This window comes from Patagioenas fasciata, chromosome 2, assembly GCF_037038585.1.
Source record: "Patagioenas fasciata isolate bPatFas1 chromosome 2, bPatFas1.hap1, whole genome shotgun sequence".
Classification (NCBI taxonomy): Eukaryota; Metazoa; Chordata; class Aves; order Columbiformes; family Columbidae; genus Patagioenas; species Patagioenas fasciata.
The window spans coordinates 130,232,104-130,258,309 of NC_092521.1; the positions used below are offsets into that span (position 1 = coordinate 130,232,104).

Consider the following 26,206-nt stretch of genomic DNA (forward strand, 5'->3'; position numbering starts at 1 on the left):
TTGGGGATCGATCTTTTTTTTTAAAAAAAAAGATACACGCTGCACCTTTAAACAAAATTATTTTAAAATTTCACTAGAACAGTGTAATTGAGCATTTCTGTATGATTAAATACAGACCTATCTTGATCATTTATGAGAAAAATATACTTTCCATTAATACAGTTATGTTTTTTTTTCCCAAAGTATTTATAGTTAATATGAAGCAAGTACTTCTTATAAAGTGTTGCTATAGTGATGATTTAATTTGCATCTGCTGGCAGTTTGAACCACACCACAAATTACCTTCTGCTTTACTGACTTGAAAAGCAGAAGATTAAGAGCTCTTTAGAAAGATTTAATTTTGATAGCAAAGCCGTTTTTCACAAAAAGTGGGATACAGAGGTAACTGTAGTGCAAAATATGAAACAGATTTAATAAGGTTATTTGACACTATACATCATTATTCCCCAGTAGCAGAGCCACTAGTGTCATTAAGGTTATTACTAAATAGGCTGGTAGCCAATCTAAAAATGCATGCTTTCTTTTTCCTCCACTTTCAGTGTTTTATTGTCAATGAAATACAATTTTTTGTCTAACAATGTAATTCAGAAAATTTCTTAGTAATTTATGTTGACTATTACATATTAACATCTTTAGAGAAATGCCTAAGATTATGTTAAGGCTAAAAAACATGTTAGTAAATTTACTTTTCACATGAAGTATCCTTTACTTACACTTGGATATTGAATTTAACCACACATATTGTTATCTTTGGCACAACTTTTGGATCGCTGCATTTGGAATTCAAACACATTTATCACAAATGTGTTATTAGGAAATATTTTGTTTAGACTAAAAGGAACACTTGACTTCTTTAAGTAAGCCCATTATTATTCTCCCATTTTGAAATGTTTCCGGCTTCAATTACCACTGTCTCAAAAAAGATACATTATTCCAGGCTCTGCACCTAAGGCAGTGCAGAATCCACTGAAAAAAAACGTATCATCAAAAAGCACAGATTTATACACTTACATTCTTACACTGACTTGCTTAACAAATGCCAAGTATATTTTACAAACAAGAAAAGCTGTGTAAAGCTTTTAATTGTTACCTATACCACGGAAGAGGCTTTTTTAATACAACAACTAAAGCTCAATTTTGCTTGAATTTGAAGCAGTACAAATTTTCATCATGGAGTCAAAACAGGTTCACAGAACTTGCTGACATAATTCAAAGGTAACCTAGCTTAGCTATTCCAAGTTAATCCAAGTGTTTTGGTGCTTGAAATAAAACCTGTGCAACTGTGCTTCAAGTAAATTTATCTGACTTCTGAACACCAAAAAGGATCTGAAAATGCCTAAGGAAGTTTCAGCACCATAAATGATTTAAGTGAAAAACAAAGGTCCTGAGTTAGGAAGACTACGGTGGTACATATCTCATTAAAACAATTCCCTTAAATTTTCCATTTGTTCATAAACTCACCAATTGCCATGAATATTTCATTTACGTTCATAGATGTTTTGGCAGAGGTCTCCATGAACAATAAGCTGTTGTCATCTGCATAAGCCTGTGCTTCCTGAAAGTTAAAATAAGAATGCATTACTTCATTTAAAAACAGCAAACAAACAACTAAACAATCAAAATCCAAAACACAATCTTTACACATTGTACTTTTAATGGCTACTAAGGAACAATTTCTATACCATTTTGAAAGTTTGCTGGAACACTCATCTGACAATGTGTTATCCATCAGCTATGAAGAAGTTACAATTCCATCAAGCAGTAAAACACCCAGGAATGCAATCTTAAAAAACATTACTCATCTTAAAAACATCTGGATGGAAAAATCTCAGGCAAAACTAAATAATAAATAAAAACGTTTCTTAAAAAGACATCCCTGATCTGTGACAGCAAGAACAAATAAGCTCCAGAAAATCTATTTTTACCCTGGAAAGAGGCAGTTTGTGATCCTGAATCTTTCAACCATTGAGGCAGACGGATCAGAACAGTTTCATTATCCTGAGAGAAATTCACCAACAAATAAGCAGTATTTACTATCCTACCACATTATCTCCATTTTCAGTCTGAATTTTGATCTGAAATACACTATCTATAAAAAGTTTTCTAGTTTTGGCACTTCCTGTTAGCCAATTCATCTGAGAATCCCCAGCTTCTTATGATTATGTAACTGCCTTTGCATTCAATAGGAAATCTGTAAAAAGCCAAACTACAGAATACCTGTGATAAAAAAAAAAAAAATCTACAGCATACTATATTCATTAGGCTGACACTTGCTAAGATCTAGGTGACTATATCTGAAATAGAACACTAACAAATAACCAGAAATCTAAAATGTGCTTTGCAAGGAAAAAGAATGTCAAACCTGCCAGGAGCCCACAGAACCACACAAACAAAAACCCCAAACATTTGAAAAATATTAAGATTGTAATTGCATGGATAAAAGGTAGCTCTACTATGGTAATTAAATTTGATTAAGTTTTTGACTACACACACTTATGTATTTTTTGTTAAATACCACTATTTTTCACAAGACACAAAGCTTTTCTGTCACACAGCTTTATGTTACAGTTGATATGGAAGTACAAAATTAGAAAACTGAGCCGTAGAATTCTGGCAGAAAAATACCTAAAACACTGTTAACCTTCATAGTCTAACTCCTATACACAGCAGTATCTCACTCAGTGACACCACATACAGATCAAATCTTTAAGAAAATTAATTTCTAATACAATCTTAATTCAAATTCAATCAATCAAGAATTTGCAGTAGGTTTTATTTGCTTCGAAAGCTATTGTCCGATGACTTGGTCAAACGTTTTAGAAGATAAAACACAGCAGTGAGAACACAGATCTATCCATTAAACCAAAAAAGAATGCCATGAAAAACACAATTAAAATTTAAACACTGCTTTAACAGTATAGCCTATGCAAGTCCAGCACAAACAATCAGCTTCCTATCACACAATAATCAAAATTCTCCTGACAAGTTAGAGAGAATGGTTTGCACCAAGAGTTACTGCTATCTCATCCTTTGAAACTCTAGTTACTAGTAATTTTGGGTAGACGACAGGGAGAGGTCACAGCAAAGAGCAGAAATTCAATTAGCTTTAAAGATACGCAAATACATTACTTATTCCTCAAAGTCAAACAATTATTCAAAAAAGTCTATTGGTACATATCATTTGTACAGAAATAGATTTTTCAGTGGCATGTGTAATTTAATTAGTCTCAGTTGATGTTTATATTTAACAGCATGACCTCTATAACAACTAGCTAGGTTATGCATATAAGCTCCTCCTACATTTATTTACTTTCTATTCCAACAAAATGTGGGGTTTTGTTTGTTTGTTTGTTTGTTTGTTTAATAAACAGAAGTTACGTACATACCTGGAAATCCACAGCTCTTTTGTTAGCTAGATCAGCTTTGTTTCCTGCTAAAGCTATTACAATGTTAGGACTTGCTTGTCGCTGAAGTTCTTTGACCCAATTTTTCGCTCTGGCAAACGACTCCTGTTAATGATTGCAAAATGATGCAACTGAGTTTTATCATCCTTTTGTACTCACCTATTATCCCAATCTCTGTTATCTATACTTCAGGCAAAAGGCCAACGCAAGGCTGCTACCTTTGTCCAAAGGCACACTCCAGCTTGCCAACTGAGCTTTTAAAATGAAACATTCCTACCTTAGTTCTCAAATGTGCTTAGTTGGGATAATGCTGAAAAAGTAAGTAAAGATAGGAAGATCTTTATGTAGACAAAGTAAGGAAAGAGAAGTGGCTCAGAGAAAAAAAAAAAAAGGGAATTTTAATTTCTCCTCTAGAAGAATAATATTTATGAGAAGCTATATTGAAATAGTCTCAAAATACTTTCTAATTACTGAGAACTGTTCATTACGGCACAGGGTTTCTGCGTTTTTGGGTCTTAAGTCTCATTTTACCAAACAAAGTGATGCTTATCTGATTTAAGTTAAAAGAAAAAGAAATCAAATAATCTTAGGTTTTGGTCTCAATGGCTTGTGTTACCTTTCCAGTCCTCACCTATAATTTGCAATAATACAATATTAAAATAATGTCCTTCACTATCAGAAATAAGCTCACAACATTGTTTATGACAGTTTAACACCTCAGTTCTGCTGAACTGATTTAAAGGTGGGTTTGAAACACCTCTACAATGGCATTTGTCTTTTTCTTTAAAAAAAAAAAAAAAAACAAAAACAAAACCCAAACCAAAACAACAACAAAAAACACCCCACACCACACAACAAACAAACAACAAAAAAAATCCAAACCCCCCAAAAATCAGAAATGGTCTTTCAGCAAGAAAAGTTTACAGATACAATTAAACCTTACGTAGCTAAATATGAAATAAGTAGCCTGATATAGTTGAAGATGTCCCTGCCCACAGCAGGAAGGGATTAGACTACATGACTTTTAAAGGTCCATTCTATGAAATGCTGAATTGATTCACACAAGTTAGTCAGAAAAATCAAGGAAAGATCAATTCAAGACTGCTAGCTTCCAAAGCCCCCTTGTGCCTCCTTAATACAGTACTTACCTCATTTGTAATGTCATACACCACTATAGCTGCTTGTGCTCCTCTGTAGTACATGGGTGCTAAACTGTGGTACCGCTCTTGCCCAGCTGTATCCCAAATCTCAAATTTTACCGTTGTATCATCAAGACATACAGTCTGGGTCAGAAAAGCAGCTACAAAAGATACAGAGGTGCTGAAACCAGAAGTCTGCTTATACCTCTATATTAATATAAAATTATGTTCATAAAGATGCAAATATAATTTCTTTGAACAATTCCAGCCTATTATTAGAATATAGCAGGTTTGAAGCAAGCATTAGCTGACAGACCGTAACTCTGATCAACACAGAACAGTTAAACAGCCAGCCTTTCCTCAAGCTAAACACAAAAGAAAGCAATAACTTTTTTGCAATAGTGAATCTCAGTTAGTACAAGCCTTCTAGATACATTTAATCCTGCTTCAACAGACTATACAGAGTACCAGTAACAGCATCCCATCATGCTATAATCCAACAGTTCAGACTTTTACAGTTCTACATATTTACATTACTTGAATAGTAACTGAAAGCCTTGATTTTCAGCTCCTGACAGCTCCACCTTAGCTAATGGGTATGGAAGAAAGAACCACTTCTCAAAAGTTCTTGTTCTTAAAGCAGCCATGTTTTTGATTTTGCAAGCAGTAACTAGAATTTCAGCGTAATTTTGACAGCCTGCAGTTTCAGGGGAAATGGCATCCATTGCCACTACAGCTCAATGCGTGACCACAAATAATGGTCTTATAATTACAGAAACCAGCAAGTAACTTATTCCAAGTCTTCAAACAGTTAATGCTAACAAAGACTGTCCATTCAGGTAATGGTACGTATTAGAAATAAAGAGGTGAGTACTCACACAATATAGAAACCCATATTACAAAACTGAGCTGGAATTTCAAGAATTTATTGGGATAAAAAAATCAGGAACAACAAGACAAAAACCAAACAAAACCAAACAACCAAACAAAAAAAACCCCAAACCAACAACAAAACACCAAACCCAAAAACCAAAACCAACAACCACCAAAACCCAAAAACACACACACCTCACAAAAAAAAAAAAACAGAGCAGTAAAAACCAAGATTTCCTTCTGAGTTCTCCTAACCCTTTGAGTTTTAACTCAGCCATCTGTTCTACCTTAGCTTTTGAAGTTTAAAAATAAGCACATAATGATTACAGTTGTCTGACAAGCTGTCTTGATTACCTGCTTTATAGTCATGTTGTTTGCCCACTTATAATATATACACAGAAAAAAACACAACAATTCTAAGAATTTAGAAGAAAGCTTGAGCAATCCAGCATAAATGCTTGCAGTTGTTTTCCCAGTCATGACAGACATTCAGTGAAATACTGTGGACTTGCTTGCTCTTGGTCCTTCCACAAACAACAAAAAAATTTAGACCTTCTGCTTGATGAAATGCTGAGCAAAACCCCCTACTTGGCTGAACTGGGAACTCTCATCACTAAGCATACTGACAGATTGTGACTGATTTAAATCTAATGTCTGAAGAGGCAATGACCCATAACCCTTGCATACCTGAGATGTCACCCTGTTCCACATACTCCATGTACAGCTTATGAATCATTCCAAGAGTGCTGCAACTTCCAACTCATTACAGTAAACCAAAAGCAAGTCAATCTTGCTTTACAAAGGACACTGTAACTAACATACAGAAGCTGACTAGTTAAGTGGTCAGGTGTTCATGCTTCAGGGGTATTAGCATCCATCACAGATGAGCAGGCAGGTTGGAGAAGGTAAAGGCTTTGATGTTCCAATGTTAAATCACCATTAATCTCTCTAAATGCTAAGTGTCCAAGCACTGGCAAAACAGGCTTCTTTTGGTAGCTCCCTAAGCAGCCCAGAACCAAAATAAAAGAGAAAAAAAAAAACCCTACGTACAACCTGTATCAGACTAAGGGTTTCCTCCTCAGAACCAGCTCAGTATTATGTTTCTCCAAGGCAGAGACAAGATGTCAAACAAGTGGAATTTGAAATTCTCACAGACATTATTCTCTTAGATGGAAGAATGTATCTACACTCCATAAACAAAGGGATGTACTCAGGAAGATAATTAAAACACAGGTTTTATTCAATAATATCCTCTTGTTTTTTTTGAAAGGAGCATTTCAACCACCACAAAATGCCAGCTTATTTCTGCAAACAAGGTAACTTTCTTCTATCTTGCAAGGCTATAGTAAACTGACTATTAATCAGCTGTGCTAATTATCTGAAAGCCTATTAACAGTCATAGTTTTGTCTTAAGCAACTAACAGGCATTGCTACACTAGTCTGAAGCGGCAAAAACACACCACACCATCCAACTTGTCTGCCTTTAACTGCACACTCTTTCAAGTGTTTTTATTCAGATTCACAATGCACATAAGCCTCTCTGTCAAAATTCTGTATACAAAGAAAATTATGCCTTAGGCAACTACAAGCTATAGAGTTAGACAGCTTTCTATATAGATATCATTTTCTGAATCTCCACACTGCTGCATTTAGCATCTCTCAGCTATATTATATTGAATTACCTTGTTTCTATTTTATATAGAAGAGATGCAAGTTAATAAAGAGATTACACTAAACTCTGTATATCTGAACTTGAACTTAAGCTCTTGCTTAAACTTTGTATAGATTTTAAACAGTGTAACAGGATTTGGGTTTTCCTTAGTTCTACCTGGGCACTAAAACAAGAAAAAAAAAGGAGGTTGAATGAATTGGAGATCATACAAACTGAACAAAGAACTTCACTTAATTTTAATAGGTTTGGGTGTTGTGTGGTTTTTTTGTTTGTTTTTTTAATTGAAAACCACACTGATATAGGGAAGCTGATTCACTATAGACGTTTTCAGAATGCTTTCCATATCACCACATAGCTGTAGGAGATAACAGGGAAACCTTTCACACTAACACCTATCCTAAAGCCACTATAAAATGCAGAAAGACAAAAGCAAACATTAGTAAGACGGTTAAAGGAGGAAAAAAGTGGTTCTCTATTTATGCTGGCAGATAGACAAAATAAATCCAGGTAACAGCTAGCAATAGGGTAAAAAAAATGACGCAATAAAATTAAATCTGTATTTATTTTTCTAAGCTTTGTAGACTTTTTTTTTTTTTTACATTTCAACAACTATCCATCTATAGAGAGACACACCACTGAAAGAGCATCACATAAATATTAAAACGAAACAGACTGATTCATGCAAGCAGTAACAGGGACTACTAGAGAATATTTATCGGTCCACAAAATCCAGATTTTGTTTAAGTGTGTATGCTGTTAGGTAGTTTTAGGATAATTTTAAATTTATCCAAAGAGGAATACAGCTCAAAGCACAAAAAACTTCAACATAAAATATGACAGAGGAAATCTGCTGGACAGGGAGCATAAAAATATGTTCAAAATGTAAAAACAGCACATTAAATTATGTGATTACTAACAAAAAAAAGGAATATCCAGAAATGCAGTAAGTTCTCCCAAACCAAAAGCAGGATGCAAAAATGACAACACAATTTTTTTGGAAGATGCAACACTTTGTGTCCATAGAAAGCAAGTTCTTAATTCTTATTAAGCAATTGTTTCATGCATTAAGCATACAGCACAATCAAAACAACCACAGATCAACCCACACACAATATGTAAAATAAAGCCCAGTTTTCAAAACTATGCAGTTCAAGGATGCATTTGCTTTTTCCACTTGACATGGATGCTTGCTACTGCCTTGTGCCAACTACAACTTTTAGCTTAGAAAGTTATAGTTCTCAGATTGATTCTTGCTGTCAATGACCCATTCTAGAAGTTCCACTACATTCAAGGTTGTCACGCGCAAGGACAATATAAACTCAAAGTAAAACAAATTAACAGGAAAACTTTCTTACCTCCAATCGTACTTTCTTGAAACTCATGAAACTGTCCTTTTACAAAACGAAGCACCAAACTAGATTTTCCAACTGCAGACTCTCCTAAAAGTACTAGTTTGAACTGGCAAATTTTATTTCCAGCATTTGGCCCATTGGGTCTTGTTGCTCCTCGATTAGCCATGCCCAAATTAGAAAGAAGTCCTTTGTTTCAAGCTCTCGAAAACAAGTTCCAGGATTCAGATCTCAGTCGTGCCTCTGCCAGTAACAACCTGTTTATGAAAAGACAATGGACAGCATTAGATTTACAAACCAAGTTAGAAAAAATCTAATTCACCCACGCAACATGGATTATATATAACTTGTCCTAATATTTACCGAAGTCAATAGTCCAGAGCACAGCCAAGATCACTGTTAAGATGTCAGCTACAGACAAAATCAGGGACAAATGAACCAGTTATCTTCTTCAATGCCTAGTCCTCCCATTAAAGTTTCAAATTAGGACATTAATATCCAATCATGTTTCTTCTTCCAAGACTTCAGGCTCTTCTTTCTTAACATATCAAGGCTGAAGTATAACAGACAGCCTGTGATTCTGACTGTCACATTATTAGTAAAAAAATCACATGACAAGAAATAGCATTTTTTCCTCATAGTTTTACTAATGTTAAGCAATATTCTGAAGTCAGCACCGCTCAAGTGTGTTAAAAAATTGAGCAAATAGTGAAAACTCAATCACCACATCAAGTTCTTTGCAAGTATCAATTAAATTCTATCACGTATATTAAATGCAATTTCCTTAAATAAAAGTACAGAAGATCTTGACATACAAATCACTAATACCTTCCCTAGATGACAACTGTCCTTTGAGAAGCAAAAATACAAAGTGTTCTATATGTACAAAAATGGATTTTCTTGACCACTAACAATTCCAGATGACTTTGTGCAAGCCATCAGAGAATTATCTTTTCATTTGGTTTGTTCAGCCTGGAGAAGATGAGGCTAAGGGGAGACCTCACTGCAGTCTACAGCTTCCTCACAAGGAAAGGAGGAAGGGTAGGCACCAAACTCTTCTCTTCAGTGACCAATGACAAAACCCAAGGGAATGGCAGGAAGATGCGACGAGGAGGTTTAGGATGGATGTTAGGAAAAGGTTCCTCACCCAGAGGGTGGTGGAGCACTGGAACAGGCTCCCCAGGGAAGAAGTCACAGCCCCAAGCCTGACAGTGTTTAAGAAGAGACTGGACAATGCCCTCAGACACATGGTGTGAACTGTGAAGTTGTCCTACACAGGGACAGAAGTTGGACTCAATGATCCTTGTGGGAACCTTCCAACTCAAGAGATTCTATGACTATGATACATTGATATTTCCAATACTAACACGTCCTAGCAGTTAATATTAACAATAGAGATCTCTTAAGAACAAGTATGAACAGTGTATTCCTTAGTCTACCTACCTTTCTTTCTAACTCCTTAAAAAACAAAACAAAAATCACATTATTTATTCATATGGACAGGGAAGCCTTTACCTCCACTGGTATCACTTCTGAGCCTAAAATTTATGTCCTTATACACTTAGCAGTAGAGATTAAATCTTTCTTGCAGGTAGGCATTGCTGTTATGAAAGACCAGCATCACAACTTTCTGTATTCTCCTTCCTCCCACTTTCCAAAACAAAATTCCCAGTGAGCCCATAGGAAACACATCTAAGTGACAGTCAGCTCTCAGTGAGAAAAACATCTGCTTCTGTATTCCCGATAAATAAAAACCAAGCCAGCCTATAACTTTACTCTATCCTTGTTGATTATTTTCCACAAAAGCTGTATCCCCAACAAGTGTGCACAATTAAAGTACCTAGGATACAAGCAAGTTAGTTTAGAGCACATTCACCTGATACAGAAAATGGTTTTAATGCACATATTGCAAAAAGGTAAGCTACTACTTTAAAATTACTTCTTGGTCTTTCTTCCACATGGTAAAGCAACTACATTTTAAAACCAAGCAGTAGCCTTTAGTCATTTTCCCACTTCAAACCACTTTGCGCATGTATCAGGCACTTGAACATTCCAGTTCGCTACACACCTAACTCAGACACTAAGCCTTCATACTTCTTTCTACCTCTACCTTTTGTAAACTTAACGCAAGTAATGAAGAATTTTCTTTTCTGGATAGTGCTTCTAGCACTCCATCAGAATCCCATCCTCCACTAAGATACTCCCTTACAAACTAATTTCCATGCATAAGAAAGAAATCTTAGCATTATTTCTTTACCAACATAACAGTTGGGGGCAAAAAAAAAAAAAAAAAAGTATTTTATCACTCACTGTAAACAGAACTTGAATATAGGTCTTAGAAAAAAAATACTTTCAACATCTTAACGTGCCTATTTGCTTATGTTGCTCCATTTCCAACACCTCTCAAAATAATTTAGCTGTTTCCAGTAGGATATTCCAACACTGTGTTCATCCCTGTCTGTCCTGAGTTTGTGTCCCATTTTACTATTATGATATTCTTAAAACAATATTTTTTTTTATTTGCACAACATGATCTAATAAATATCTAATTTTAGATTTATGTTCTTATAAACATGTAAAAGTGTACCATGGTGAAAGAACATTTCTATGAAGCAAAAAAGCCCCTGCATATCCCACCACACTTACTATGAATACTATGATAACTACATATTAGAGTTATTATTTTTGGTTGAATATTTTAGAATACAGGAATGGATCCAGTTATTTTAAAAATACCAGACCTTTCATCCTTACAGCATAAACCAATTCATGTGCAGCTGGTGTACTGGTTCTCAGGCAAGACTCCTCGCCTGCTACCTGTGCTGCTGAAATACACTACAGAAGCTGTGGAGCAATTTGGATAAAAATGGATCAGTGACAACTGTTAATCTCTCCTAATTATACTACAAGCAAGAAAGCAGCAAGGCATAGCCAAAATACAGGTAGCTCAGAATACTGTTATGCATTAGTTTATCTTTTTCTTTAGAAAAGTAAGGAAGACAATCACGTTATTTCTTCTTTACAATGAAAGACATCTGTTTGCTGCAGCATTCTAGTGTGTTTGGATAATCATGAAATAATGAAAACCCCTTTAATCTTAACTCATCCCATGTTTTTCTAGACTCTGCAGCATTACTAAAGACATAAGGGCTAAATCCAATGATTGTGTACATTAGTTCTCTTTGGAGAAAGTGATTCTAGATGACACACAGTGAGGAAATCAATCCACCACACTGGTAACTTGCTATGACTACATTTTTGCTTGCTGTCTTCCATATTGAGAACAAAAGGAGGCACAACAGAAAAACAGGTAAGATTGATTTAACTCTAATCATATCTATTTGTTGCAACTAGCCATTTACAGCTTTTAGTTCTTCAGATTAATGTCACTTTCAAGACCCCTTGCAAAACTCCTTTAGGACTCAAAGCTGAAACAGATTGTCAAGAAAAATACCTAATTCAATTTTTAGAGATATCCAAGCTACAGAAGCTGCAGTTATTAGAGAACTTCAAAGTTTACACCCTTAAAACACCTCTCTCCCCTTACCAAAAATCATTCTAAAGACTCAGACACCATGTACAAAAATAACCAGCAGTCAAGCTGTTAAGAAATCACACTACCTGTGAGGAAGGCCATCAAGTCCTGGAAACACACTGCAGACATCATTCATTCAATAGTCCCATTGATATATCTAATAACTTAATAATAAAACATACTACGGTCATACGACCCATTTTTTAACAGCTCAGGATTAAAAACAAAAACACACACACCCACAAAAAAACCCCCCACAAGACTCAAAACCCAATAGAGCACATCCAGATGACTTGGATATATTAAAACAAGTCACTAACACCTTCTATAAGTGTATATGGAAAACATAATCTCTTGAAGTTTCAGATGGTATTGAAACTGTTCAGTAAGCTTACAACATGGCAGCATACAAACATGAAACACAAACAAAAAAAATTTATTAATCAGAAGAGAAGCAGTACTACAGTCTAATGTAGCCATTACAAAATGGGTTTGGCCTGTTTTTTTAGATTTGTGTGCTGAACACAGATCCTCACAAGGATTTAAAAGTATATTTCAATGCTACAGATCCCATGCATGCTACAAACTCCAAGTCACATTCATCCTCCAGTTCCCTAAGTAATCTGTAAAACACTAGTAAAACAACACCACACAAAAGAGGAATACTACACTCAGTACCCTACACACTCTGCAAATTCAAGTCTTTTTTGACAAATCACTTGCAAGATAACTTTGAAGACTCACTTGAAGGGCTTAGGAGCCCTATCTATTTCTTACTCTTAGCTTTGGTGAAAAACTCCAGGAAAAGGTCCACTAATGTGCTCCCCCCCCATTTTTGTATGCTAATTAAAATTTGGAATCTATTGATGTCTTTGGAACATGTGAAGAAAGAAAACCTTGAAAAGACATTTTCATTCATCTACACAAAAGCAAGTATGCAGTTTTTGACTAGAACCCAGCTCTTAAACAGATATGTATGGAAATTATTTAAGGGAATTACAGATATAAAAAAACTGCTGAGGAAAATACTATGGAAGTTTCTTAGATGGATGGCAATTTTTTGGATGGGAAGATTTTCTTTAACGGAGTTTAATATGAGAACTCCAGCACATACTAAAAAGCAAGACCCATTTTGCAGTCCTGGGCTCTACAAATACATGGGTCCTTCTGGTAAGTAGGAACTTTCTCTCTTCTCATGAACATCCCCCAAAGGGACAGCAGCTCCATGGTGAAATGCCAGAACAAAGTTTGGAGCATACTCCAGTTAATCCTACCAAGTACTTTAGCAGATGCTGGGTATTCTCAGCACTTAAGATGAGAAATTTATATGCTGCTATATAGTCTTTGTTAGTAGTGACTTTTATTTATGAAAGAGTTACAAGTATTTTAATAGATGACCACACAAATTTTATTACATTTCAGTCTGTGTACAAAATAGCAACAGTCCCAGCCAATACCTAAAAACTCCCAATTTAATGGCATAATTCATAGGTGTCTAAGTGTTCAAATCAATGCCTATTTTAAACTACAAGCAAGTTAACACAGACATATCAAAATAACAAACACTACTGACAAAAACCTACCTACTAAAGAGATTAAGACATCTAACACTGTTACTACAATGAATGTGATTAAGTGCATTATCAAATACAAAGACCACAACACAAACTCAAGATACATTTAAAACTAGAACATTCTGCTGCTTTTATATTTCAGAGCAAATGACAGTGTTTCTTAAAATGAACACACTGCTATAGTATTTTCTATTAAACTTTTTCACACTTCATGACCAGTGACAGATCATACAATGGTGAGGTTGCAACCATTATCTATTTTTTTTTGTTTGTTTGTTTTTACACTGGGCTATCTTAAATGTTCTAAAAAGAAGTATCTAAAAAACCTTTCTTGTTATTCCCTTCCAGGTTTGGCAGAGTTAGTGTGACATCTTACTGCAGTATTCAAGACCGTGATACATACAACTCTCAAAATCCTTGTCACATATAAGACAGTTTATATTGAAACATAATGACACAGTAAATTTAACAAGTCAACACAGTCACTGCAAAAAAATTATAGCCTTCCAATTAAAGATAATAACCATCTCATAAGCTCACATGAATGATGTATACTACCAATTGCTTTCAGATAAACTGGTTTATCATGCAGGAAATGTAAGTAATGATGAATGTACTACCACTGTGTCCAGCCATCCCACTTGAGCCAACATCTACCTTTTTCCTGACATTTCTTGTTACAGAATAACAATACCAACATGCAATCTAGCCTGCTTGAAACTCTGAAAAGTCACTACCAAACTGAAAAAAAACCCAAATATGACATGTTTTTTACTTAGTTTGAATGTTATGTGGAAGAAGCTGATTAACTTCAGCTGCTTAATTAGCTGTTCAGCCTCTCTTTTCCATTCTCAGACTCTAAAAGAGGCATAAGGTAGGGGAAAAAAATGTAAAAACCAACAAAAAAGCTGAGAGAATAACCTTTTGTGGTCCTGTTGTTAGGAACATTTTGATAGTTCTTACACAACTCAGCCTTCCTCCAATACATAAGAGGGCATAGGCTTGCTCCTCCACTATACTCCAGCTTTATGTCTAGTTCTAACTAAGAGCATACCCAGTGCACTAGGCCTGTCGTGATACCGCAGATGGCGACGTGTTGTCTGAGCACTTCTCGCCGTATTCACCGTCCTCCCCCACCAGCCGCAAGTGAAAGGGAAAGCGAGAGACCTATCTCCCAATCTCTCCTACCATCTCCCACAAGCAACTTGAAGGGAACAACCCTGTCCTTGTAGCTGGACACAGACAGTGATAACGCACTACAGGAGAGCCCGCAGCGGGGGAGGATCCCCACTCTCTCCTACTCACTGGAGCCCCGCGCCCAGCCCTCCAACCCCCGTCGCCACCACCACCACCACCTCCCCTCCCCCGCGGCTCCCTTCCAGGCACAGGAATAAGGGGAAGTGAGAAAATCGGGGGCGCCATTTTGAGACGGAAAGGGAGAGACCAACCTCTTCTGCTCGCACGGCGGGCTACCCACCTCAGCAGCTCGCACCGGGGCCCAGGCTTCCCGCAGGGCCCGGCGGCGGCGCCCGGGAAGGCGGCGGCCGGCAGAAGCCCGAACAACAGACGCCCCCCTCCCCCACACCTGGAGATCCGCCGTCCCGCGAGCGCGGCCCCTCACCCGCCACCGCCCCCTCACCTGGCCCGGCCGCAGCGGCCGCGAGCGGGAGAGGGGGAAGACGAGGAGCCGGGGGAAGCGGTGGCGGCGCAGCGGCGTTTGTCCGTCCGGCGGGGCTGGCGGGCGAGCCGGGGCAGGGCGGGCGGAGGAGGGGGAGGGGAGGCGGCTCAGCCCGGCGGGGCGCGGGAGGGGGGTGGGGGCGGGGGCGCAGCGCGTGCCTCACCCAGCCCCGCCGCCGAGACTTCCGCCGCCTCGGCCCTGACCAAAACACACACTCACACACACGCACTTCCGCCGCCTGCCTCCACGTCACGGCCCGCACGCGGCATGCGCTTCCGGTTCGCCCGCCTGTCACGTGGTCCCATTTCTTTCCCACCTTTTTCTCCTTCCTCGTTTTGTTTCCTCTTCCCCCCGCCTGCCGGGCCGTCGCTGGTGGCAACTCCGTCCGTTTGATCCGCAGGGGGTCCCGTGCCCCGTGATTCTCCTCAGCGCCAAGGAGAAGAGTCTCTGGGAGCCACCATGCAGCTGGCCCAGTCCCCCAGGGACCACGGGTGCAGTGCAGCCTGAGGAGGCCTCCAAGGTGCCAGGGGTGGGAGCTGGGTATCACACAGAGCCACAAAATGGTTTGGGTTAGAAGGGACCTCTGGAGATCATCTATTCCAACTCACCTGCTAAAGCAGGTTCACCCAGAGAGATCACACAAGAATGTGTCCAGGCGGGTTTTAAATGTCTCTAGAGAAGGAGACTCCGCAAGCTCTCTAGGCAACCTCTTCCGGTGCTTTGGCACCCTCGGAGTAAAGAAGTTTCTCCTTGTGCTCAGATGGAACCTCCTATGCTTCAGTCTGTGCCCATTGCCCCTCGTCCTCTCACTGGGCATCACTGCAAGGAATCTGGTCCCATCCTCGTGACATCCACTCTTGAAATATTTATAAACATTGCCGAGATCCCCTCTAAGCCTTCTCTTCTCTAGGCTGAACAGACTCGGCCCTAGGCCCCGCTCTGGGCCCCTAATCATCTTCTTAGTCTGCCACTGGACTCCCTCCGATAATTCTTTGTCCTTCTTAAACTGGGAAGCCCAGAGCTAGCCTGTAGTTTCCTGGGTTGCCCTTCTTGCCGTTTTTGAAGACTCGAGTGACATGCAGAAAAGCCACAGTTTAATGGTTAATGGTTTTAACTAGTTTTCAAAGCTATGAGTCAAATGAGTTGAAAGAAGGAACTACACTGGAAAATCTTGAGTTACAATTGGGAATTTAGCTAACTTTTTAAAAAAATAAACAACCATTGATAAAGCCTTAGAGATAGACTCATTTTTGGAAGAATACTGAAACTTAAGAGAACAGATTGCTAACACAGAACAAGTTGTGATGGCTTAGTAGGTGGATACAATCTGACTTAGTACATGCAAATATTAACACACCTTACTCTAGGGATTGTTGGACAAGCATCATTGATTTTCTGTATTGCTGGTGTATTTTGTGAAGCCTCTGTAGTCCTGTGTGCCTTTTTATGTCTATAAGTGAGGAAGAATGCTGAAAAAAATAGTAATAATTTGGGGATGGCCTTTAAGAATGGTTAAAAGACTGGAAAAAAAACTTGCCTCACATTCGAAGATGTGAAGACCTGCTGACCTTGTAAGAGAGAAGAGTAAGGATCCCTTGGTCACAGGCTAAGTGAACTGTATAGGAAACAAACCAGTAATGATAAGTATTTCTTCAGTCTATCAGATTTAACAAGATCTAATAGTTGACATTTGAAGGAACTGAAAACCAGAACTGGCAAGACATTTAATAAGTTTATCAATAATGATATTTAATCATTGGTACAATTTAATGAAGATTGTTTAGATACTCCATCACTGGAAATACTGAATCAAGATTCAATGTTGATGTCTTCTCAAAATATGCTTTAGTTCAACCACATTTATTTAATTGAATCAAAATTAAGTTAGGTAAAGCCTATAGCCAACATTATACTAGGGCTGAGGCTCCACTATGTCATTCATTCATAAAATATGTGACTTTACCGTTAATTGTTCAGTCCTCTTGCCAGTGCAGGCTTAACTTCTCCTGTTTTAGCTGCTACTTTAGAAATATGCTGAGAAAAAAAAAAAGGTATAATCAATCATGTCACAGCATTTTTTTTTTAATCATCTCCACTCTGTAGTGCTGCTTTAGAAATATCTTGCTTCTTGTAAAATATTATAGCTGATGGCCATGTAGGATGAGAAGGAAATCAACAAATCTCATATTTGGCTGATTTGGTGGTTTTGAGGGTTTTTGTCGTTTGCTGGTTTTTTGTTTGTGCTTTTGTTTGTTTGGTTGGTTGGGGGGGTGGTTTTGGTTTTCTGTGTGTGTCTTTTTTGTTTTGTTGGTTTCGGGGGGTTTTTTTGGTGTTTTTGTTTGTTTATTTTTTTTCTTTCTTTCTCTTTTTTTTTCCTTCCCTAGTATGGACATTTCAATACTTCAAAAATTACTGAAGTGAATGGAATAAAACCAGACTTTTCATCTTTTTCAATTCTTTTCCGTGTACTTTTCCGTTGTTAGCAGATTGATCTCAGAGTAATAATTTCACCATTCTGCTTTACTAAGTAAAAGTTAATCACTTACATAAATGGTTTTTGTAAGGCCAAGATGTAATTTTTAAAAGTGAAAAAGACTTTGAGTCCACCAGTGATGTAGAATGCCAGACTAGCTCCAGAGAAATGTGTCTGAAAATATGTGAGTTTTCTGAGCTGTGAGCTTGCTGAAGCTTACCGTAAAGACTGTTTTTTAGAATATTTGTAAGAGTTGGCCCTTAAATCAGGTAATACTGCCCTAATGCACTGTTTATTTGCCACAACCTTCTGTCTGGTTTCAATATGTTCAATTGGACTGCAGGATTTGCTGAGCAAAACATCAAAATTCTGATAAGCAGATGTTTTTTACTTTATAAATTATCAGCATATATCCAAGCACCATCCAGCATCCAACTAACCTGCAGCTGCTTCCTCGCTCACCTCCCTGCAATGAGACAGAGAACAGAATACGATGAACAAAAGCAAGAAAACTCGTGGGTCAAGATAAAGACAGTTTAATAGATGAAGGAAAGAGATGAGGGGGAAAGGCCATATGAAGGAAATTGCTCACCACCCCTTCCCAAACAGACCAATGTCCAACCAGTCTCCAAGCAGCAGCTGTCTTGGAAGCCAGCTTTTTCTTCCTCTACCTGCAATTTTTATTGCTGAGCATGATGCTATAGGATATAGAATATGCCTTTGATCAATTTGGGTCAGCTGTCCCAGCTGTGTTCCCCTCCCAAGTTTTTTTCCCACCCTGAGAGTCCCCCCTGGGTGGGGATGATGACAAAGTGGGGAGAAAGGTAAAGCCTTGACCCTGTGCAAGGACTGTTCAACAGCAGCTGAAGTATTGCCGTGTTATCAACAAAGCACAAATAGTCACACATCCAAAACACACCACCATAGAGGCTGCTGTGAAGAAAATTAACTCCATGCCAGCCAGACCCAGTACATACACAAACAGTTTTGGATGAAAAAAGTAAAATACTGTGCTGTGAATCTTTAGAATGACTTAAATTTAGAGATTAAATGCTCATGTCATGTGTGGCATTTTATGTTTTACTTAGTCTGCTCAAATGAAGAGCCACCGATGGAAGCTATGATCCTTGTCCGTTTCTGTTTCCAGCTGCAACCTTGTACCTCTTGTGATACGCTACAGCTGCAGAGTTTGATCAACCACTGTTGTAATGCAAAAAGTTTCACCAAAAGACATAGTTTGGCTCAGCTGACTGAACCAACTCATCTGTGGCTGCAGATTCACTAGATCTGGTGCAGATAAGAGTAAAGGAGCATGAGTTGAGAGAGGACGAAGAGCCAAGATCACTTTTTTGGCAGTAAAGTTTGGTTAGGTGTAATGTGAAACCACATGCTCAATTTACATAAGAAGACTGAGAGAAAATACAAACCATAATGCAGTAATGTTCAGAAAAGAACTGTAACATTCCATATGTAGGGATCAGATATTCCATACTTCTAATATAAATAAGTAAATTCTTTCTAAAATCAGCATAATCTTTCAGATTAGCAAATGTATCTGAAATTCAAGGCTGAGGGAATTTGCGATGCAGGATTTATATTCATGTGATACAGTTGTACTAATAAAAAAGGCCAATGGAATAATGTATTGCTTTTGCTTGAGAGATAAGACAATTTTTCTCTTGAAAATCCTTCGAGCAGTCTTAAGATAACGTTGTAGTAGGCCATTTTGCTGAAACTACTAGCATGAATGCAACTCTCACATGGTTTTTGTCTGTTAAGTATATAGGCAGTCTGTGTTTTGGATTATGTGATGGATGCACTCTGAGACTTGGATCCTACAACAGCAGAGCTATGATACTGGTGTGCTGCAAGAAAGCGTGTGTTACCTGCATGAGGTTCCTGCTGGCTTGGTAACTCTGCGACTGCAACACTGAGCTATAGTATGTTTGTTTTGCTTTGTGAAACTCCCAGATTGTTCACAGCTAGTTGACACTGACATACAGGGTCAGCAGACAGCAAAGATTCACTGTGAATGTATGAAACAGAGGCAGGAGAAAGTGTGGCAGTAAGCAAGTGACCAAGTTCCAATTACTGTATTTTGGACTTGACTGGTCTGTGAATGTTAATGGTGAAGATGAGTTTCTTCTGTTGTGGTCTGGACAAATAGCTACTTAAGAAAAGCTCTGAAATCACTCAGATAGCTCTACCAGTGTTCATGTTTTCATATTTTATCTCATCTTGGGTCATACACCAAATACCAAAGTGAAACTGTTGGATGATGTCAACAAAACAAAAATTATGTTAGTATGTCATGATTGCACCAGATGGATTTCTTCTATTTCAGCATTTCTCTGCAAGAGTGTAATAATATGCTCTGTTCAGTCTTTTTGTGTTTAAATATGACTCTAGATGTGCGGTAATAAACGGAAGTTGGCTTTAGAGGACATGCCAAACTCTCTATTCTGTTTGAACTTCTCTATTTTTTTAATGTGTCCATCTGCTATAATATTCTTTTTTTTTTCCCTGTTTTCTATCTCTGCTTATGTATATTTTCTCTATACATCCATTGGTTTGGTCGTATCATAGCATATAGAAAGTGTGCAGCACATACAAAGCAGGAATTTTCTATCCATAAATGAGTTGAATAGAAAACATGAAACTAACCAGGCAATAACAACAGCAAAGTATATCAGCATGGTTACCATCCTTTAAGAGTTTCACAAAATTTGCAGCATTTTACATTGAGTTCTCTGGCCTTCAGAGACCTTAAGGCATTTACAAACTAGGTGTCTTGTCTGCCATAGTCAGAATGAGAACCGTGTTGCAGAACATGGGGACTTTGTGCTTCATAAAGAAAGTAAAATGCAGGGGTTTAAGCAGTTTCCATTCCTCAGCTTTAGTGTGAACAAAACAGAAAGAGGCACTCTGTTGTGGGAATTGGATGTCAGCAAATAGTGGTAACTTTTGAATGAGGAATAGTGCTAGGTGAAAAAGTACTGCTGTAAAAGGGAATATTTTTTTCAGCTTTTTGCAAAACAGATTTCTCTAGATATCCATTTTTTTTTTTCCATAGGAGATGACAAAATCATGCTTTAGTCAAGAAAGTTTTTGTCTTATTTTCTATAATTGAGTTAATTTTTTTGTTGCTGTTAATTCATCAGCTTATCCTTACCATTTATAGATCTTTCCTACCCTACAGATATTCTTCCTGCAGACCAACTAACTTCCAGTCTAAGAAAGAATGAATATGTCACTGATGCCTAAAATGAGCAGGATTATAGGGAAAAGGGGCACCTCTCTCATTAGAAACATCTGCACAAAACTTTGAATTCACATTTTTTATCTGCACTGTGGACTTAAGAAAACACTTAGAAAATAGAAGTAAAAAACCCTAGCTTTTACTACTGTTTCTCGCACTGTGTATCCACAGGTAATATGCTGAGAATGCACTTAAACTGGCTTTGACCAGGCTGAATCTTGTCTACTTTGAATGCAATTCATATCATATGAAGGCAAAATATTTCCAAATATATTCACTACTATTTTAGTTTCATTTCTGTGACTCAAAGATTCACATTTTTAAGAATGTTATTTTTTTTCTGATGGGGGTGAAAATATAGATACATTTTTTACCACTTAATAATAGCTTTTATATATAGGAGGTGAAAGAAATGTGTTCTTCTGTACCTTTTCGCTGGCCGGTTTTCTACAGTATCCACAGTAATTCATAACAGAAGCAGCTCCTGCAGATAAAAATGTTTTCCTGCTTTCTCTGGCACCTTGATGTGTCTCCCATCAAAGCATCCCCCTCTTCCACAAAGAGGCTAGCAAAAGAGAGCATTTCTAAGAGCCGGTTTTTCGTCTTAGGGGGTTTAGGGCCTGCTTCCAAGAGATGTGGAAAGATAGCATGTATGTTGTTACTAGCTTTCAAATTGATTTATAGGGGCCTGCATCTCTGCTGCAAAACATGGAGGGGCAAAGCAGAGAAGGCTGAGGACTTCTGCTTTACTTGTTTCAGTAATAGTTATTGTTTTTAAATTGCAAGGTCCTGTTTTTCTGCTTTTGATGGAACCCACTCCGTAGGGGCTGAGTGGATTCTTCCAATTAGCAAGTGTGGCCACCTACTGGGGAAAAAAAAAACCACATGTAAAATAAGTCCAAAATAACAGAATGTACAAAATGGTAATAACTTGAGCACAGGCAGATAGCCAGCTAGAATTGCAACAAACACAAGAATAAAAACCTAAGTCTCAGTTTCCTGTGTCATACTATTAGAATATAATTTTTGTGATGCTATACTTAGCTCTTCCTATGTATAAATAGTTCCCTCTTCTGACAGCTTTGTCCTTACCCAGTTACTCCTCTCAATCAGATCAAATCCATCCCTGATTCCTAACACCTGCAGGTTTTTTTAAATCACAGTTTAGCCTTTACTAAATAGAAATTGCATCTGACAGAAAAACAGATCACAAGGCAAGAGGTAACTGATCACTTTATTAAACTACCAACAATTATTGCTTTATTTGGCAGGAGCACACTAAGTAACAACGAATATGACTGAAGTATAAATGAACTGAACATGGTAAGAGTTTACAAGAGCTTCCTTAGTTCCCAAGTGGTCATGGATGTTAGCAGTGTCACAGCTGGATAATAGCTGAAGATAGCATATGTTACCTGGAGAAGATTAAGCTATGTTCCTGTGTGCAAGAAGCTACCTGACCATAATACTGACATCTACTGTTGATGCCTCCAACAGCCAGAGCTGGTAGTCAGGCATCCCTACCACCTGGTGGCCAGGTCATGGGAGAGCGATCACTGCCCAAGCTTCCTGTCTTCTATTTGTAGGAAAGGGTCCTGAGAATTCAGTTTTAATTTAGTTTCCTTCATTTTAAATCCTAAGGAAACATGTTAGAGCTGAGAATAAAATGGCAACAGCTGGTAATGTTTGTTAATTAATTAAGGTTAAGGTCTGTGTGTTTATCTAAAATTCGTTTCGCCATCATAGGACTACAGAGAATGGAGGAGGATGTGATTAAATTTAGATGTTTTGCTGGGAAGAAAGGGAAAGTTTACTAAATGTCACCTGAGAGTAAAAGTCTTTGTAAGAGCTGACGAGCTTTAAACAGTGGTGAAACTTGTTTAGTCTTACCCATACTGCATTTCTGAAATAATCCACATCTGTTTCTGAAAGGCAAATGCAGTGGTTTAAGTAGGTGATGTGTTGACTCATGTAAGACAAACTGTAAGAACCATTCACCTGTCCTGATACATGGGTGGTGCTGACAGGCTTCTCTCACCCACCTCTGTGCTGTTGTGTAGATGGGAGTTGCAGTTTTCTCTAGAGGAACAGTCTCAGTATAAAATGTTTATGTTTATACATGTGACAACATTTGTGAAAGGGGCTGTAGTTTTTATTGGAATAATTAATAAAGATTTAAAGTTTGATCAGACTTTTGACCACGTAAGACCTTCTTTCAACCCAAAGATGACTCAACCCACCTGTCTGAAAGCTGATGGATTTTCAAGGACTTTAAATAATTGGTCTAAGCTTTAACTTTTCAAGGACTTTAAATAATTATGACCATGAGCCAGCACTGTGCCCTTGTGGCCAGGAAGACCAATGGCATCCTGGGGTGTGTTAGAAAGGGGGTGGTTAGTAGGTCAAGAGAGGTTCTCCTTCCCCTCTACTCTGCCCTGGTGAGACCACACCTGGAATATTGTGTCCAGTTCTGGGTCCCTCAGTTCAAGAAGGACAGGGAACTGCTGGAGAGAGTCCAGTGCAGGGCAACAAAGATGATTAAGGGAGTGGAGCATCTCCCTTATGAGAAAAGGCTGAGGGGGGTGGGTTTCTTTAGATTGGAGAAGAGGAGACTGAAGGGTGACCTCATTAATGTTTATAAATATGTAAAGGGTGAGTGTCGTGAGGATGGAGTCAGGCTCTGCTCAGTGACAACCAATGGTAAGACAAGGGGCAGTGGGGGCAAACTGGAACACAAGAGGTTCCACTTAAATTTGAGAAGAAACTTCTTCTCAGTGAACAGAACACTGGAACAGGCTGCCCAGGGCAGTTGTGGAGTCTCCTTCTCTGGAGACATGCAAAACCTGCCTGGACACATTTCTGTGATTCTGTGTAATTGGTACAGCTGCAGTTGAACCTAATTATTCCTTAGATCATAATAGTTACAAAATAGCCTGAATGCAATTTGTTTCCTGGATTTCTCAAGGGTGTCTAACAGGGTGAGGGATGGCGAGGGAGGCGGCTGCGCCGTCTGTCCCGCACGATCGCTCCTGTAGCTGCTTCCAGGTGACGCGGTGGCGCCGCCCGCCGCCGTTACCAGGCGAGCAGAGTAACCGACCGCCGCGGCCCCGTGCGGCCATGGCGGAGCAGTTGCGGCCAGTCTACGAGGGGAAGTTCACCGACAGGTTTCCCGAGCTGTCGGCCGTGAGTGCCTTCACTCGACGGGTCCCGCCGCTACCGCCTGCTCGCTCTCTGCGCCTTTATGTGGCCGGGGTCTCGCCGTGGGCTGGGGGAAGAGGCTGCAGGAGGCGCAGCTTGTGGGGCTGGCGGGCGCACCTCGCTGTGGTCACCTGTCTCTACCCTCAAAAATGCGTGTGGCTCTTGGTTTTTTTCCCCTTTTATCGAAACGGGGACAGTTACACAACGTCTCATGCAAGGTGTCAGATCCCAATTTGACTAGCTGTGCTTGTTAGTACAATGGGGTTGGTTATTCCTTGTTTTTTTGATGGTGTTTTTAGGCTGGAAAGTTGTTTCCCACTGGCGAGACGGCTGCGAATTGTCTCACTGAGGCTTTACCCAGGGTGAGTTTATTTTTCAGACACTCCTTGTGAAACTTCTGTCATAATTTCCCATTAGTAATTGTGCTTTGAGACAGACATTAAAAAAAAAAAAATCAGTGAAACCCTGGTGATTTTTTTTCTACATCACCTCTCTTTAGGAACTACAGGTAGTTTCTACAAAACACGTATAATATATGTAATAGCTGGTAGAATTGTAAAACATTTCTGGCAGTTTTTTTACACTCTACATGTTTTACATGATTTATCATGCCTGCGTAGTTGAGACTAAATAGAATTTTTTTGGACAGTTTTTATCTGGTAATACAATTATAGTGATTATTATTAGGAATTATTATTACTTCTGATGGAGGTCCTTCTTCATGAAGGATGCCCCTCAGAATTGTGCTTGCCACGGGTTGTTCCCCATACCCCTGAAGAATGAGAGAGCACTGAGATACAAACACTCCTTAATTAGCGCCTCTCCCTTTAAATGGGTAATTAAAAAAAACCCACAACAAACAAACAAACAAACAAAAACCAACAAAACAAAACCAGAAAAAACATGCCCCCAAAATAACCCCAAAATAACACCACAACAAAACCAAAATGAAGAAACAAAAAAACCACAAAGCCACCAAAACAACAAAAAAACCCCCAACCAAACAGAAAAACCCATCAAAGTTGTGGTTAAAGTAATTTCTGAAATTTTTTCATGGGTGGTGGAATCGTCAATCAGGCTGAAGGTTTCTGAAGGTAATAAATGTAACATCTACTTTTCATGAAATATACATGAAGAAGCTATTACCCCTTTTAAAGATGGAACCAGATAGTTGAAACTTACCAATTCTCTCATTACTTTGTTGCTGGTTTGATAAAATTTAGGCCGGGCCATGTTGACCTTATGCTCAGAATATTGGCTTCTTCAGGAGTGCATGCGTTATAGCCTAAAAAGGTCTTCATATTTTTTTCTTACCTCTGTGGAATCACACTGAAATTACTACAGTATATTTTCTTTTCATTAATATTTTGTGAATATCTGGTGTAAAATTGTTTTCGCTTTGCCTTGTACATAGCCCATTACTCCAACTACTGTGCGAAAGTTTCGAAATACAACAAATCCAGCTCCTGGTGTTGAAAGAATATTCTACGGCAGAGCAGATGATCCTGACATTGCAGCTCACTTGACACATGGCGTAGAGTCACGTACTTCGCCCAGTGTAAGAATGTGACTCATTTACTTTTATTTAAGAATGGATCACTTAAGAACATCCTTAATAAGTGCAACTGATTTCTTCATAGTCAGGGATAAAGCTACATTTACACTGTAGCATTTCACAACTGTTGTGGATTATCTGAATTCTGAGGTCAATTCATAGGATTTAACTAGCATAATTGAAACAGGAGAACACTTGTAGTTCAACGACTTTTCTGTTATCAGTGAGTTAACTTTTGCAATGACTACTGAATTACTCATTTCAACATTTAAGTAAATGAACAGTCTTCTACCCACAAATTGCGCTGCTTTCTTCTTTACTGATTACAGATGTAAACCTGTTGAACTCTTAATGAGAGCTGCTATCTGAGAAGGTGCTTAGAGTTCAGTGTAATGATTATGTATCCTTTCTTACCATTGTGTTGAAACTGATTTTGTTAGCTAAAAAGTGATGTTTTGGATATGTCAGACTATTTTGTGTGTATATAAATGCTGATT

At 38.4% G+C, this 26,206-nt stretch overlaps 2 protein-coding genes across 6 annotated transcripts in view; one reads left to right on the plus strand and one right to left on the minus strand.

Moving 5' to 3' along the window:
- RAB5A (RAB5A, member RAS oncogene family) overlaps positions 1-15,438 on the minus strand; it is a 23,923-nt gene extending 8,485 nt beyond the window's left edge. For 4 of the 5 annotated variants that reach the window (XM_071804963.1, XM_071804961.1, XM_071804964.1 and 1 more), the window contains exons 1-5: positions 15,186-15,438; positions 8,444-8,694; positions 4,553-4,704; positions 3,387-3,509; positions 1,462-1,555 (exon numbers count right to left, since the gene is read on the minus strand). In XM_071804963.1, coding sequence (XP_071661064.1) covers positions 1,462-1,555; positions 3,387-3,509; positions 4,553-4,704; positions 8,444-8,606 — 532 coding nt within the window. In that variant the 5' untranslated portion in view covers positions 8,607-8,694; positions 15,186-15,438. Of the gene's footprint in view, positions 1-1,461; positions 1,556-3,386; positions 3,510-4,552; positions 4,705-8,443; positions 8,695-15,023; positions 15,102-15,185 lie in introns of those variants that run through there. The other variant, XM_071804965.1, reaches the window with a different exon arrangement.
- The window catches only part of EFHB (EF-hand domain family member B), a 23,752-nt gene continuing 12,177 nt past the window's right edge, over positions 14,632-26,206 (plus strand). Inside the window, exons 1-5 of the mRNA XM_071805509.1 lie at positions 14,632-14,692; positions 14,809-15,357; positions 15,440-15,744; positions 24,454-24,516; positions 25,569-25,712. Coding sequence (XP_071661610.1) covers positions 14,632-14,692; positions 14,809-15,357; positions 15,440-15,744; positions 24,454-24,516; positions 25,569-25,712 — 1,122 coding nt within the window. The remainder of the gene's footprint in view (positions 14,693-14,808; positions 15,358-15,439; positions 15,745-24,453; positions 24,517-25,568; positions 25,713-26,206) is intronic.